This window comes from Oncorhynchus mykiss, chromosome 17, assembly GCF_057628025.1.
Source record: "Oncorhynchus mykiss isolate SJ-2025 chromosome 17, ASM5762802v1, whole genome shotgun sequence".
Classification (NCBI taxonomy): domain Eukaryota; kingdom Metazoa; phylum Chordata; class Actinopteri; order Salmoniformes; family Salmonidae; genus Oncorhynchus; species Oncorhynchus mykiss.
In genome coordinates this window covers 54,601,079-54,616,423 of record NC_143038.1, presented here as the reverse complement: position 1 = coordinate 54,616,423, position 15,345 = coordinate 54,601,079, and the positions used below count along the sequence as shown (strand labels likewise).

The 15,345-nt window shown below is 45.7% G+C and overlaps 1 protein-coding gene across 33 annotated transcripts in view; it reads left to right on the top strand.

Annotated features, from left to right (window-relative positions):
- Positions 1-10,316, top strand: part of LOC110494499 (membrane-associated guanylate kinase, WW and PDZ domain-containing protein 1) — a 192,335-nt gene extending 182,019 nt beyond the window's left edge. For 22 of the 33 annotated variants that reach the window (XM_090205962.1, XM_090205959.1, XM_090205961.1 and 19 more), the window contains 5 exons: positions 4,023-4,116; positions 4,216-4,309; positions 4,716-4,859; positions 5,605-5,743; positions 8,396-10,316. In XM_090205962.1, coding sequence (XP_090062088.1) covers positions 4,023-4,116; positions 4,216-4,309; positions 4,716-4,859; positions 5,605-5,743; positions 8,396-9,627 — 1,703 coding nt within the window. In that variant the 3' untranslated portion in view covers positions 9,628-10,316. Of the gene's footprint in view, positions 1-4,022; positions 4,117-4,215; positions 4,310-4,715; positions 4,860-5,604; positions 7,079-7,188; positions 7,275-8,395 lie in introns of those variants that run through there. The other 11 variants (XM_090205979.1, XM_090205978.1, XM_090205976.1 and 8 more) reach the window with 2 other exon arrangements.
- The last annotated feature ends 5,029 nt before the right edge of the window (positions 10,317-15,345 follow it).

Below are 15,345 nucleotides of genomic sequence, written 5' to 3'. Positions count from 1 at the left end.
TCACCCATCCTCAACCCAATTGAGATGGTTTGGGATGAGTTGGACCGCATAGTGAAGGAAAAGCAGCCAACAAGTGCTCAGCATATATGGGAACTCCTTGAAGACTGTTGGAAAAGCATTCCAGGTGAAGCTGGTTGGGAGAATGCCAAGAATGTGCAAAGCTGTCATCAAGACAAAGGGTGGCTACATTGAAAAATCAAAAATACATTTTGATTTTAACACTTTTTTGGTTGGTTACTACATGATTCGGTATGTGTTATTTCATAGTTTTGATGTCTTTCAGTATTATTCTATGTAGAAAATAGTAAAAATAAAGAAAAATACTGGAATGAGTCAGTGTGTCCAAACCTTTTACTGGTACTGTATATACACTGAATGAACAAAACATTAGGAACACCCTTTTGCCCTGAATTCATTATTTGGGGCATGGAATCTACAAGGTGTCGAAACCGTTCCATAAGGATGCTGGCTGATGTTGATTCTAATGCTTCCGTCAGTTGTCAATTTGGTTGGATGTCCTTTGGGTGGTGGACCATTCTTGATACACACAGGAAACTGTTGAGCGTGAAAAACCCAGCAGTGTTGCAGTTCTTGACAAACTCAAACCGATGCACCTGGTAGCTACTACCATACCCCATTTCAAAGGCACTTAAATCTTTTGTCTTGCCAATTAACCATCTGAATGGTACACGTACACAGCCTCAATTGTCTCAAGGCTTAGAAATCCTTTAAACTTAATCTACACACTGATTGAAGTGGATTTAACAAGTGACATCAATAAGGGATCATAGCTTTCAACCTGGATTCACCTGGTCAGTCTGTCATGGAAAGAACAGGTGTTCCTAATGTTTTCTACCCTCAGTCCTTTTGCTAAAGGAAAGCCTTTCTCGGTACATCACCATCACACTGTTTTTACATTTCAAGTGCTCTAGTCAGTTTGAACACCCTCACAATGTTGACAGAGCTGCTTCTCTGGGATGTGAGGGAACTTTCTAGTGCAGTCGTGCCTTTCACATACTTCTGAAACATGCAAGAGTAATTCAAGTGTCAGAGGCTGTCACAATGTGTGTATGTTTGTCTGTGTGTTAGGGCTAAAAGCTCTCGCTACACTGCACTAACACATCACCCTGGACTGCTGTTTCATTAAGTGAGGGAGAATCAGGGGGAACGGCCGTGTAACCACGAGTCTTTGTCAACCTGCATGTTGGAGAAATTGGAACTATTTGTTCATGTTTTTTTAGGCTGTTTTTATGGATGAAAGCCTTTTTCTGTAGAGCCATAGATGATTACACTGAGGCAAAATTGTTCTGCCAAGAAAACAGAGGTTTTTTAAAAGCATAGTTTGGGTTTGTGAGGGAGAGGAAGAGTTTGTATGTCTGTATTTTGGGCTGAGAGGTTGTGTGTGTGTGTTAGATCCCTGTATTAGTGAGATAGGTAGATTTATCCAGAATCCTGCTGTTAAACACAGGGCTGTTAGGGAAGGAGATTTAGTAAGGAGGCTGATTCCAAAATCACTGCAGGGAGACTCAGCGCTCTCTCTCTCTCCTTTCGCTTTCACTCTCGCTCTCTCGCCCTCCCCCTCCCCCTCTCTCTCCCCCTTCCTCTCTCTCTCCCCCTTCCTCTCTCTCTCCCCCTTCCTCTCTCTCTCCCCCTTCCTCTCTCTCTCCCCCTTCCTCTCTCTCTCCCCCTTCCTCTCTCTCCCCCTTCCTCTCTCTCTCCCCCTTCCTCTCTCTCTCACCCCTTCCTCTCTCTCTCCCCTTTCTCCCTCTTCCCCCTTTTTCTCCCCTTTCTTTCTCTCTCTCTCTCCCCCCTTTCACTCTCCCTCCCCTTTTTCTGTCTCACTCTCCCCCTTTCTCTCACTCTCTTGCGCCCTCTCTCCCTCCTTTCTCTCACTCTCTCGCGCACTCCCCCCTCCTTTCTCTCGCTCTCTTTACCTCTCTCCCCTTCCTCTCTCTCTGCCTCGCTCTCCCTTTCCTCTCTCGCTTCTCCCCTCTATATCTCCCCCTCCCTCTCTCTCCCCTCCCTCTCTCCCACCCCTTCCTTCCTCTCTTGCTTTCTCTCGTACGCTGTCCTTCCTCTCTCTTTCTGTCTCTGCCTCACTCTCCCCCTTGCTCTCTCTCTTCCCCTTCTCCTCGCTCTCTCTGTCTCCCTCCCCTTCCTTCCTCGCTCTCTTTCTCCTTCCTCTCTCTCTTCCCCCTCTCTCTCTCTCTCTCTCCCTCTCCCTTCCTTCCTTCCTTCCTTCCTTCCTTCCTTCCTTCCTTCCTTCCTTCCTTCCTTCCTTCCTTCCTTCCTTCCTCTCTCTCTCACTCTCTTTCTCCTTCCTCTCTTGTCCACCTTTCTCTTTCTTCCCCCTTTCTCTCTCCCCCTTCACTCTCTCTCTCAATTTCTCCCCCTTCTCTCTCTCCCCCTTCCTCTCTCTTTTTATCTGCCTCTCTCCCCTCTTCCTCTCTTGCCCCCCCCTTCCTCGTTCTCTCTCTGCCTTTTTCTCTCGCTTCCTCTCTCTCCACTTTCTCTCACTCTCTGCCTTGCTCTCTCTCTGCCTCTCTCTCCCCTTTCTCTCCCTCACTCCTGGCCTATCTCTCTCTCTCTCTCTGCCTCTCTCTCTCCCACTTCCTCTCACTCTCCCTCTCCCTCCCTTTCCTCTCTCTCACCCCCTTTCTTTCTTTGTAAAAGCAACAAGGGAGAGATGGTGTGACCCTTACTCAGCCCCCTGGGTAGGCAGGAGGGGCTGAATTCTTCCTCCCATGACTTCTTCGATAAAATGGTCCTTTTCCCCTTCCATTCTCACAGTGGGAGAGACTGATCAGTGGTACAGTTCAGTGCCTTCTGCGTCCTCAGTCCTGAATGTTTACAGAGGGGGAAAAAAAAGAAAAGGTTGCAAACTGCACTAAAGTGGAAAAACTGGGAGGGAAGAAGGGATAGAGTATTGGAAAGAGGACAGTGGGAGAGAAGAAGGATTGGATGAGCGAAGCAGAAATTGAGGGAGGAAAAGAGAAGGATGGAGCCTTGGCTGCAGGCAGTTGACACTGGTGTGGAGAGAGGTCTATTTTAAGACATTGGGATTCATGGGCAGAGAGACAACTCATCAAACCCTGGGTCTCCCCAGCAATGACTACCCAGCAGAGTGGAATTAAACCCCTCGGCTCGGCCTACACCTTGATTGGCCGGCCCAGCGTCTCAGGGGCTGTGGTCTGAATGGAGAGTTAAGCCAATGGAATCCAAGGGGACTAGTGGGGGAATGATGGATAGATGAGAGAGGAATTGAGCACAGTTTGTGGGGTTGTGAGTGGAATAGAGAGCAGGGGCTAGGATCAGGCTAGGGGTGGTAGTTGGGCTGAGAGCAGGGGCTAGGATCAGGCTAGGGGTGGTAGTTGGGCTGATAGCAGGGGGTAGGATCAGGCTAGGGGTGGTAGTTGGGCTGATAGCAGGGGGTAGGATCAGGCTAGGGGTGGTAGTTGGGCTGATAGCAGGGGGTAGGATCAGGCTAGCGGTGGTAGTTGGGCTGATAGCAGGGGGTAGGATGTGGTAGTTGGGCTGATAGCAGGGGGTAGGATCAGGCTAGGGGTGGTAGTTGGGCTAATAGCAAGGGGTAGGATCAGGCTAGGGGTGGTAGTTGGGCTGAGAGCAGGGGCTAGGATCAGGCTACGGGTGGTAGTTGGGCTGATAGCAGGGGGTAGGATCAGGCTACGAAGGGTTGATAGAGAGAAATGAGGGGGCGGTTTGGAGTGGGGAGATGGTAGTTGTTACGTGTTTATTTAAGGGTTACATTCAACTATAGGTAATTAATCACACAAATGATGTCACATTGAGATAGAGTGCTGTGATTAGATGAGAGTCATGAGTGTACCACTCCATCCGGTCCAGGCTTCCATATGTCCCTGTTTGAGTAAATTATATCTTACCAGTGTAATAACGGCTTACGAAAGGTTTTGTGAAACTGCTCTTGTTTTTCTCCCTTTGTCTTCTGCATGCTTCAGTCTCCAGTCTCCTGACTCCCCCGCTCTCTCTTTCTCTCCTATTAGACTCCTCTAATGCATCACTACTGACCAACGCTGAGAAGATCGCCACTATAACAACCACTCACACGCCCCAGCAACAGGCTGCACCTGAACCCAGGTGAGAGGGATTCTGAGACTTGGAGTACCTAATTGACTAAGAACATGTATCTATGAGCAGTGATTTTTAACCTATATTTTGACATCTTTCTCATTCCAGAAACAACACCAAACCAAAACAGGAGTCCTCTTTTGAGTTCAAATCCCCTCAGGCCCCTCCTCCCCCCGCCCCAACAACACAACCTCCAGCCCAGGTAAGGACTTGTCCAGCACCAACAAGGCCTGCCCCATCCAGCCCAATACACACCCTACAGCAATGTGTTCCCTTTAAGTGGCTGTCACACTAGGGAGATGCTTTATTCTGATACCATGTTGATAAGATCCTGAACAGAGCAGGGTGGGTGTTAGTCGGTGTCTGTGGCTCTGCGTGCCCTCTCGGCCCACCTCAAACCGCCCCCAGAGTCCAAACCATCTATGATTCATCTCACTCACCACCACTCTGGAGCTCCGATCTAATAGGTGCAACTGTCCTCAAGGTGGCATTCATCCCCACACTGAAATACGAGCCGTCCCCAGGCACAAACATCAAGTCCAGCCACCGGTGAATCACCAGTCTGACCTTGTCATGTGTGTGTTTGCGTGTGTGTGTGTTTCTCTCAGGATGCTGCGTTCTACTCAGTGGACTTGGAGAGGGAAAATAAAGGCTTTGGGTTCAGCCTGCGAGGAGGTCACGAGTACAACATGGACCTGTACGTGCTGAGGCTAGCAGAGGACGGAGCGGCCATACGCAACGGCAACATGAGTGTATGTATCAGCCCCATATAGGAGCGTTTTGAAATTTGAAGTTGATTCATCTACTCATTGATGTGGTTATGTTATGCTGAATGCCTAATACAAAATGTGCAGTGCTGTTATGTATGCAATGCCCCACAAGCATGAATTGTTATTCTTTAAAGTCTGTATTATGTAAATATGATGTCCTTTGTGCTCTCTTGTAGTTGTCAAGCTGTCATTTAACCTTTAATTTGATGAATTGTCTAAAAGCTTAAGCGTCTCATTCCCCTGGGTCCTTTAGACAGAATGAAAGGGTTAATTGATTATCCGATATTATTTGTGAATATGTGAAGTGGAATTCCCTCGACAGAGAGAACACTGACAGATAACTTAAGGCGCAGAGAAAAACCTCTTCCCCTCTTGTAACATTGTGGATTTATAGAAATGTTTCCTTTACAGCAGTCAGAGCAGTTTTAACTATAATCTAACCTTCCCTCTCTGGCACCTCTTATGTTCCCGTCTGTCCCCTCCCCTCTGCATCCCCTCTGCCCTCTCTTCTCCTCCTTGTCCCTTTTCTACCTATCCTCACCCAATCTCTCTCTGCCTCACCCTCTTTCCTTTATCCTCCCTTCTCCCTCTTCGTCCCTGACACACTCCCCCCTTCTGTGTCTTACCCAATGTCTTCTACTGACACCCCCTCTCCCTACAATGTCTCCACCTCCCCCTCCTCCAATGTCTCCCCCTCTCCTCTCTGCCTCACTCCTCTCTCCCTCAGGTGGGAGATGAGATCCTGGAGATCAACGGTGAGAGCACCAAGGGCATGAAGCACGCCCGCGCCATTGAACTGATAAAAGATGGTGGCCGTCACGCCCACCTGGTCCTCAAGAGGGGTGACGGCTCAGTGCCTGAATATGGTGGGTCAATCTACGAAAACATTCCCTTTTCCCCTGTCTTCACCCCCTGAGCACAATGGGGAGAGGGACAGGGTGGGGTGCGAGAGGAACCCTGTCTCCTGTCCTGCTCTGTCCTGTCCTGCGCTCCGGGCTCGGGACCTTCCACTGACTGCCACTGTCCACTGGGTGCGTCTGGTTCTACTCTGGGTGCTCTCTTCGGGTCTGGGTCAACTGCTGTCACCTGCTGTCACCTTTTAACCTTGTGCTGTGTGTCACTGAGTGGGGGTGTGCCTTGGGGAGCAGGGCGTGGCTTGGAGAGCAGGGCATTCTGGAATTCCCCAAGAATGAAAGGGGTCTATGGACCCATTGATAAAATAAAAACAATGAAAGAACTGTGAGGAGAGGGATAACAATCTTATCTTAAAGATTTAGTGTTTCTAAATGTGGATATGTTTATTGATTCTCAGAGTCCTTGCTGAATGATATTTTTAGGGTTGAAAAAAAAATAAACTGGGAAATGCTCTCTGGTTGTATTGCATCTCCAAGCTTTGATATGGCGTTATCAACATATTTATCATATTTATTGATGGTGAATGTAAGCTTCTGAGTTTAGGACTTCAGTTGAGAAATTAGAGCATTCTAATAGTTTCTACCATTTCATTGGGAAATCCACAATACTTGTTTGACTTTGTTTGACAAAAATCCACAGATTTATTCTCATCTACTGTAACTGTCATTGGGAAGCTGTGATTCTTGAGACTGCACTCATTTCTGACAATTCAATTCCATTCAGCTCCACTTCTACAGAAATGTTTGTACATGTACAGAGCCATGATCATGATCAACCCACATATTCATATAGAAAGTATATGGCTGCATGAAGTTGTCAGTGTAAATCCAAATGTTTTTTTTCTGATTTTATTTGTTGATTTTCCATAATATTTATGGAATATTTCATTTTAATTGTATTGATCTGTTGATTGATAGTCACAATTCATCTTAATGCATTCTTGATTTCTATTCATGTGATTTTTTGAGCTGAGAATATCTTATGTCTGTCCTGCACCAATATGACATCTCTGTGAGGTTGTATATTTTTTACTATTTTTCGTGCTTTTAGTTTCCACCATTTGACATTTCATTTCTGCAATGTAAACGGCTTCATACGGTGTTGTGTGTGCGTCTCGCTGTCTCTAAGGGGTTGGGGTCTCTGTGTGTGTGAATCTCTGTGAGTGTGTGCTGGGTTCCAGGACTTTCTCTGTAACTGATTGTTTTTTCCTCAAGGGTTGTGTTATTTTCTGGACTGTCTCTTTCTCCGAATGATTAAATGATCAAATAAACACCTTTTCCATTGGACAAGAATTCTTCTTCTGCCTATTGTTGTAGGATCTAAACCCTGTTGCCTTTCTCTTCTCTCTGTTTTATCTACCTCTCCTTTTGTTTCACTGGGCTCTTTCTTCCTTCAGCGATGGTTGCTCCCCATCTCACCGCATGTATGAGAGCATCTAATGACAAGCTGGGAGATCCTAGTTCCTACCAAAATCAGACCATGGTTTGTAGCTGTCCTCTCTCTCTCTCTCTCTCTCTCTCCGGTCTCTCTCTCTCTCGCTCTCCGGTCTCTCTCTCTTGCCGTGCCTCTGCTCCATGCAAGAATCCATTCACCCAGAATGCATTGCCAATACCGCCGCCTCTGTTGTCATGTTGACCAGTTGGAATGGATTCATACATACCACATCTTGCATATAACCTCTGGGAATGGCGTGTCCACTGCTGACATGCCGAAGCTTTCGTTCGATTCATGTCACGTTAGTTTGGTGATAGGGATTGTGGGACAATGGTAAAAGTTTTTCTCTCCTAGACATTTTCTCAGCCAATCAATCAAGTAGAGTTACTATGACTTTTAGAAGCTGTCTTGTGACACTTTGATTACCCTCCGTGTGGTTTATCCACTGATCTGGTGAGATGATTAGAGTCAGGTAAGAACCAATAGAACTGCAGTCATTTTAATTAGGATCAGTAGTCTCCTTGATTAGTCCCTAAAACAATTCCATGCACCCTCTATCCATGGTGTTGAGCCCACTCCCAGCAGTCTTTATAGAGTGCAATCTGTGAAAATAATGAGCAACCACGTTCTTCCTGAAACCAAACATGCTCATTCATTATTTACATCATTACTCAATTCAGAAACTCATCTTGGTTTTGTTAGTTGCATTAAATATTGATATAACATCAAAGGCAGAGCATGAGTGAGAGCATGAGTGAGCATGAATTAGTCATGTCAAACAATCAAAATCAGCATCAACACCACGCAGCATCGCAATCAAACCATTGGTCCAACCATCAGCTGAGCCCCATTCAGCTCCATAAAGCCAGACGCCACCCTAGGCTCCTTGCCTGGGGACAGGTTTGTTGTGGAGAACGTCTCCGGGCTTTGGCTGTTCCACCAGTCCTCGCACAGTACATTGCTGCTTTTGGCTCATACATAGCAATACTAATATCTAACCATCAGCTGTGGCTGTGCATCCAAATGAAGAATTTAGCCGTGTTTGTTTGCTGACATTAACTTTACAATTGGCAGTATTACTAATAATGTTAGATGTTATTGGTCAGGGAGTCTGTGAGAGCATTGTGTTTCATCCAGAACCCTGTGTTGTATGTCATGTTCTATTCCAGACCCCAGCATCGACGGTGCAGGCCCAGCCGCAGGGGTACAAAACGCTTCGGAAGTGAGCACTCTGCCCCACAACAACACACCATCGGACACCAACACACCAGACCCTCACAAACCATCACGGAGCAAGGACAAGAAGGGCCACCACCATTCCAAACATAGACACCACTCCCCGGACAAGAAGAGCAAGAGCAAGGGAGGGGCGTCTGGGGAGACAGGGGCCTCCTCCAATCAGTCCAAGAGAAAGGGCGACAAGAGCAAGAGGTCTGGTGTGGATAACCACGGCACTCACCAACACCACAACAACAGTAGCGGCCACCGCCACCGGAGACACCGCTCCCCTGATAAGGGTCGTAGCCGGGCCCGCAGCGCAGAGAAAACCCTGGACAGTAGACAAAGCCAAGGGCACAGAGAGAGGGAAGGCCGCTCTCCTGACCGGCACCGCACCCACCGCCAGCGCTCTCCCTACAGGTCCCCTCGGCGCAATCGGTCACCCTATGGCCACCGCTCTCCCTATGGTCACCGGTCGCCCTATGGTCACCGGTCACCCTACCACTCACGCCACCACTCCCCCACCCGCTACCACCGCACCCAATCATCAGACCCCTACCGGCAGCCCTCCCCATACAGACTGAGGGGCCGGGAGCCAGAGAGGCCCAACGGGGCGGTGGCACCAGTGCTGAGGAAGCCTCCTGGCCCTGTGCCCAGCCCCTATCGTGAGGAGAGTGTGCTGCGGGAGCCTCCAGCCCTGGACCGGCTCAACAGGGAGCCCACGCTGCTGAGGGAATCCAGGGAAGAGCGCCTGTTTGAGGAGGATAGCCTTCTGCTGAGGGCATCCACCCTGGAGCGTGACTACAGAGGAGATGGCCTGTTATCTGCTGCTGCCCGTGGCCAGAGAGGAGAGACCATGCCCAGGGTCCATACCCCCGAGTCCGACAGCGCCTACAAGCGGTACAGCTCACTGCTGAGGGGCCGCTCGCCTGAGAGGGTGGAGAGAGAGGCACGCTACGCCCCCAGAGAGGAGTCCCCAGACCCCCGCTACAGAGTTCAGAGTCTGGGACGAAACATCTCCCCTGTCAGGAGCTTCATAGAGCTGGAGGAGGAGGGAGCAACAGCACCCAGGCTGAAGGAGTCTTACAGCACACTCAAGTCTGACATCAGCCGTGCTTCCAAAGCGCCCCCGGAGCCCAAGCGGAAGGCTTACAAAGACAGCCCCAAAGATCTGAGCATCTGATGGGACGTCTGCTATAACACAACCAGTCCCCCCCCCCCTCTCACCGCTCCACGGCACCATGGTTCCCTCTCACCACTCAGCTCTACTCTTCATACAACAGAACATACCTGGACCCTGGATGAACCTAAATTATTGATTATATTACATTCCTGCGTTCCTACTAGACAGTGATTCCAAAACCTACAAACTTTTAATGGCAGAAGTACGATATCTTATTTTTTTTAGTTTTAGTTTTTTGGGGGTCGTTTTTTTGTGATTTGGTTAAGCATTGTACATTCATCAGAATTTTACAGAAAATGTAAAACCACAAAAAACAATGATGTGCCTAACAGTTCCATTAATGAGCGTATTTTTGTTTTGTTTTTGTTTAATATGAGATGGCCGTTTTCCCAGCCATCAGTCTGATGACTGGTATGTATTTTTCCACTGAGCCCAAGGAGGCAGGCAGCACACAGTTCCAGTGACTGGTGCCCCCCACACAGATGCTGTGCATGTCTTTTTTCTTTCTCTCCCCCAGTGCCACTGTTTTTTAGACATTTGACCAGACTATAGCACAAGCCTGCATTTGTTTGTATATTTTTGACTGCAGAATGTGTACATTGATGGGATCATAACGAATGAAGGGAAATGAAGTTAAACTACGATGGTGATGATGATCATGTTAAAATAAAAATAATATATTAAACATATCTTCAGTGTCCCTATTTTGGTATTGTAATTGATCAGTGTGGGAATGTGAAGTTTTGATGTGAGTCTGTCTTACTACCTCATGAGATTCATAAGATATAATATTGAAGATAGGGCAGAATGGTAGATTAATAATATAGTATAATATTTCAAACAAAGTAAAAGTATGGTTTACTTGGATTTGTCTGTTTATAAACCAGTGTGATCCTTTTCCATTTAATTCTTCAAATGAGAGAGGAAGAAAGTGTACGAAGTCAAGACGATGACAGGAGCTAGTGGATGGGAACACCAAGGTCATGTTCTCTTCTTCCCAGACCACAGACAGACAGAACGACAGATGGTAGATGCAGACAGAGGCCAGTCAGTCAAGTGACCTGTGGAGGCCACTCAGGTTTATTAGAGGAAAACCTCTTCTATCAGCTGTCAGCTTCTGGCCGGACAGATTGACAAAGAAATTGTTAGACATACCATATTAAATATCTTGTCATGGCCTGATCAATAAAGTTGTTTCATAATGAAGCCAGACAATTTGAAGATGTGCTTGGATAATAAGCCTTAAAATATTGTCTGAATTGCAAATCCTTTCCAGTATTATTCTTTTACTTTTGAATAACTATGGGTCCTGGGTCTGTTTAACTATAATACATTTTAGGAACATGCCAGTTTCTTTTAAGAATACTTTTCTCCCAAAAGAAAGTACCACATTGATGGTTGTTTTTTAAATATTTTCTGTAGGTGCCATAATATATATGATAAAGATGGTGCCAAAGAATATGGCTAATGTTTTACATTCTCCCAACAAATTGTGCAATTTGGTTATTTTTTTTTGTGTAACTTATTTTTTAAACGTATTGTGTACATAATGTTGTTGCTACCATCTCTTATGACTGAAAAGAACTTCTGGACATTAGAACAGCGATTGCTCACCTGTAACTGGAAGAAAGTTTTTCCTTTAACGAGTCCGACGAGAGCGATATCCTGCTTTCACTGGAACAGGCCCAGATCCCCACCTTTTGCGTGAAGAAAAGACGCAGGAAAAGGGTCCGCAGATCGGGCAGCCTTCTGAGAATCAGTAGGCAAGCGAGTAAACTCCTACTGTCATCTGTTCTTGTAACATGCAATCATTGGAAAATAAAATGAATGACCTGCAATTATGATCCTACCAACGGGACATTAAAAGCTTTATCATCTTAATGTTTCACAGAGACGTGGCTGAACGAACATGGGACAATATAGAGCCAGCGGCATTTTCCATGCACAGGTAGAACAGAGACACTGCCTCTGGTAAGATGAGGGGTGGGCGTGTGTGTCTATTTCTCAATAACAGCTGGTGCGCAATGTCTAATATTAAAGAAGTCTCAAGGCATTGCTCGCCTGAGGTAGAGTACCTTATGATATGCTATAGACCACACTATCTACCAAGAGAGTTCTCATCGATATTATTCATAGCAGTCTATTTACCACCACAGAACGAAGCTGGCACTAAGACCGCTCTAAACCAACTCTATAAGGCCATAATCAAATAATAAAATGCTCACCCAGAAGCGACACTCCTAGTGGCCAGGGACTTTGATGCAGGCAAACTTAAATCAGTTATACCAAATTTTTACCAGCATGTCACATGTGCAACCAGAGACAAAAAAAATCCAAGACCACCATTACTTCACACACAGAGATGCATAAAAAGCTCTCCCCTGCCCTCCATTTGGCAAATGTGACCATAATTCTATCCTCCTGATTCCTGTTTGCAAGCAAAAACTAAAGCAGGAAGTACCAGCGACTCGCTCGGTATGGAAGTGGTCAGATGACGCGGATGCTACACTACAAGACTGTTTTGCTAGCACAGACTGGAATATGTTCCGGGATTCATCCAATGGCATTGAGGAGTACACCACCTCAGTCATCGGCTTCATCAATAAGTGCATCGACGATGTCGTCCCAACAGTGAATGTACGTACATATCCCAACCAAAAGACATGGATTACATGCCACAACTGCAAATGCTTTCAAGGAGCGAGAGACTAATCAGGACACTTATAAGAAATCCTGTTATGCCCTCAGACGAACCATCAAAAAAGCAAAGCGTGAATACTGGATTAAGATTGAATCCTACTACACCGGCTCTGACGCTCATCATATGTGGCAGGGCTTGAAAACTATTACGGACTACAAAGGGAAACCCAGATGCAAGCTGCCCAATGCAGTGACGTGAGCCTACCAGAATAGCTAAATGCCTTTTATGCTCGCTTCGAGGCAAACAACACTGAAGCATGCACAAGTGCACCAGCTGTTCTGGATGACTGTGTGATAACGCTCTCGGTAGCTGATGTGAACAAAACCTTTAAACAGGTCAATTTACACAGCCGCTGGGCCAGACGGATTACCAGGATGTGTACTCAAAGCATGCGCAGGCCAACTGTCAAGTGTTTTCACTGACATTTTCAACCTCTCCCTAAACAAGTCTGTAATACCAACATGTTTCATAGAGACCAGCATAGTCTCTGTGCTCAAGGAAGCGAAGGTAACCTGCCTAAATGATTACCGCCCCGTGGCACTCACGTCGGTAGCCATGAAGTGCTTTGAAAGGTTGGTCAGATCCACAGATGACGCAATCACACTCCACACTGCCCTTTCCCACCTATGTGAGAATGCTGGTCATTGACTACAGCTCAGCATTCAACACCATAGTGCCCACAAAGTTCATCACTAAGCTAAGGACTCTGGGACTAAACACCTCCCTCTGCAACTGAATCCTGGACTTCCTGATGGGCTGCCCCCAGGTGGTAAGAGTAGGTAACAACACATCTGCCACACTGATCCTTAACACTGGGGCCCCTCAGGGGTGTTTATTTCATTAATCTTTATTTAACTAGACAAGTCAGTTAAGAAGAAACATACCAGACGGGACTGAATGAAGAATGCTTTATATTAATATTACTATTACTATTATTGTTACGACTCTCTCCAGACGAAATACATACAGTACCAGACAGGACTTAATGCAGAATACTTTTATTCTATAAGATATAGATAGATACATTGCCTTCAGAAAGTATTCAGAGCCCTTAACTTTTTCCACATTTTGTTACATTACAGCCTTATTCTAAAATGGATTAAATAAAATAAAAATCCTCAGCAATATACACACAATACCCCATAATGACAAAGCAAAAACAGTTTTTTATACATTTTTGCAAATGTATAAATAATAAGAAACAGAAAAACGTTATTTAGATAAGTATTCAGACCCTTTGCTATGAGCTTGGGTGCATCCTGTTTCCATTGATCATCCTTGAGATGTTTCTACAACTTGGAGTCCACCTGTGGTAAATTCAATTGATTGGACATGATTTGGAAAGGCACTCACCTGTCTACATAATGTCCACAGTGCATGTCAGAGAAAAAACCAAGCCATGAGGTTGAAGAAATTGTCCGTAGAGCTCCGAGACAGGATTGTGTTGAGGCACATATCTGGGGAAAGGTACCAAAACATTTCTGCAGAATTGAAGGTCCACAAGAACACAATGGCCTCCATCATTATTAAATGGAAGAAGTTTGAGGCCAACAAGACTCTTCCTAGAGCTGGACGCATGGCCAAATTTAGCAATCAGGGGAGAAGGGTCTTGGTCAGGGAGGTGACCAAGAACCCAATGGTTACTCTGACAGAGCTCTAGAGTTCCCCTGTGGAGATGGGAGAACCTTCCAGAAGGACAACCATCTCTGCAGTACTCCACCAATCAGACCTTTATGGTAGAGTGACCAAACGGAAGCCCCTCCTCAGTAAAAGGCACATGACAGCCCGCTTGGAGTTTGCCAAAGGCACATAAAGACATTCAGATCATGAGTAACAAAATTCTTTGATCTTATGAAACCAAGATTGAACACTTTGGCCTGAATGCCAAGCATCATGTCTGGAGGAAACCTGGCACAATGCCTACGGTGACGCATGGTGGTGGGAGCATCACACTGTGGGGATGTTTTTCAGCAGCAGGGGCTGGGAGACTAGTCAGGATCGAGGCAAAGATGAACGGAGCAAAGTACAGAGAGTTTCTTTATGAAAACCTGCTCCGGAGCTCGCAGGACCTCAGACTGGGGCGAAGGTTCACCTTCCAACAGGAGAACGACCATAAGCACACAGCCAAGACAAAGCAGGAGTGGCTAAATGAGAAGTCTCTGAATGTCCTTAAGTGGCCCATTCAGAGCCCGGGTTTGAACCCTATCAAACATCTCTGGTTAGACCTGAAAATAGCTGTGCAGCAACACTCCCCATCCAACCTGACAGAGCTTGAGAGGATCTGCAGAGAAGAATGGGAGAATCTCCCCAAATACTGGTGTGCCAAGCTTGTAGCGTCATACCCAAGAAGACTCGAGGCTGTAATCGATGCCAAAGATGCTTCAACAAAGTACTGAGTAAAGGGTCTGAATACTTATGTATGTAAATGTGATATTTCAGTTTTTTTATTTTTAATATATTAGCAAAAAAAAAGTCAAGGAGTCTGTATACTTTCCGAAGGCACTGTACATACTTCCACCAAAAACAGGTAGAAACAATGTAGATGTTAACATGTTCTCTGAAAGCAAATTATCCTTTTTCTGTTATTTCAGTAGGTGCGTGTTTCATTAAAATATAGGCCATTTTTATAAATGTTTTAATTAACAGTTCTACTCTTTCAACTTGTAAGATAACTTCAGTACACTGTAAATTGTTGTTGTTTCAACTTGAAAAGATAACTTACACCACTGACTTGCAATTGTTAGCTACATCAACTCTTACATTATAAGATACAAGTGATTGGGGTCACCATTCTTTTTAAATTGAAGCACTGAAGATTTCTTATAGTGTAAAGACTATAAAAATTCCTAAGTATTTTAACTTTAAAAAATGAGTTATTCCTCTGACTTAAAAGTTAAGTTGTATCAACTGGCTTCTTGTACTGTAACTAATATTTGTTTTTCTAAGATAAAACAAATGTTTACGGCAGTGAAGTAAACACAGAAATTACAGTATACTGAGACGTGCATCTACAGACA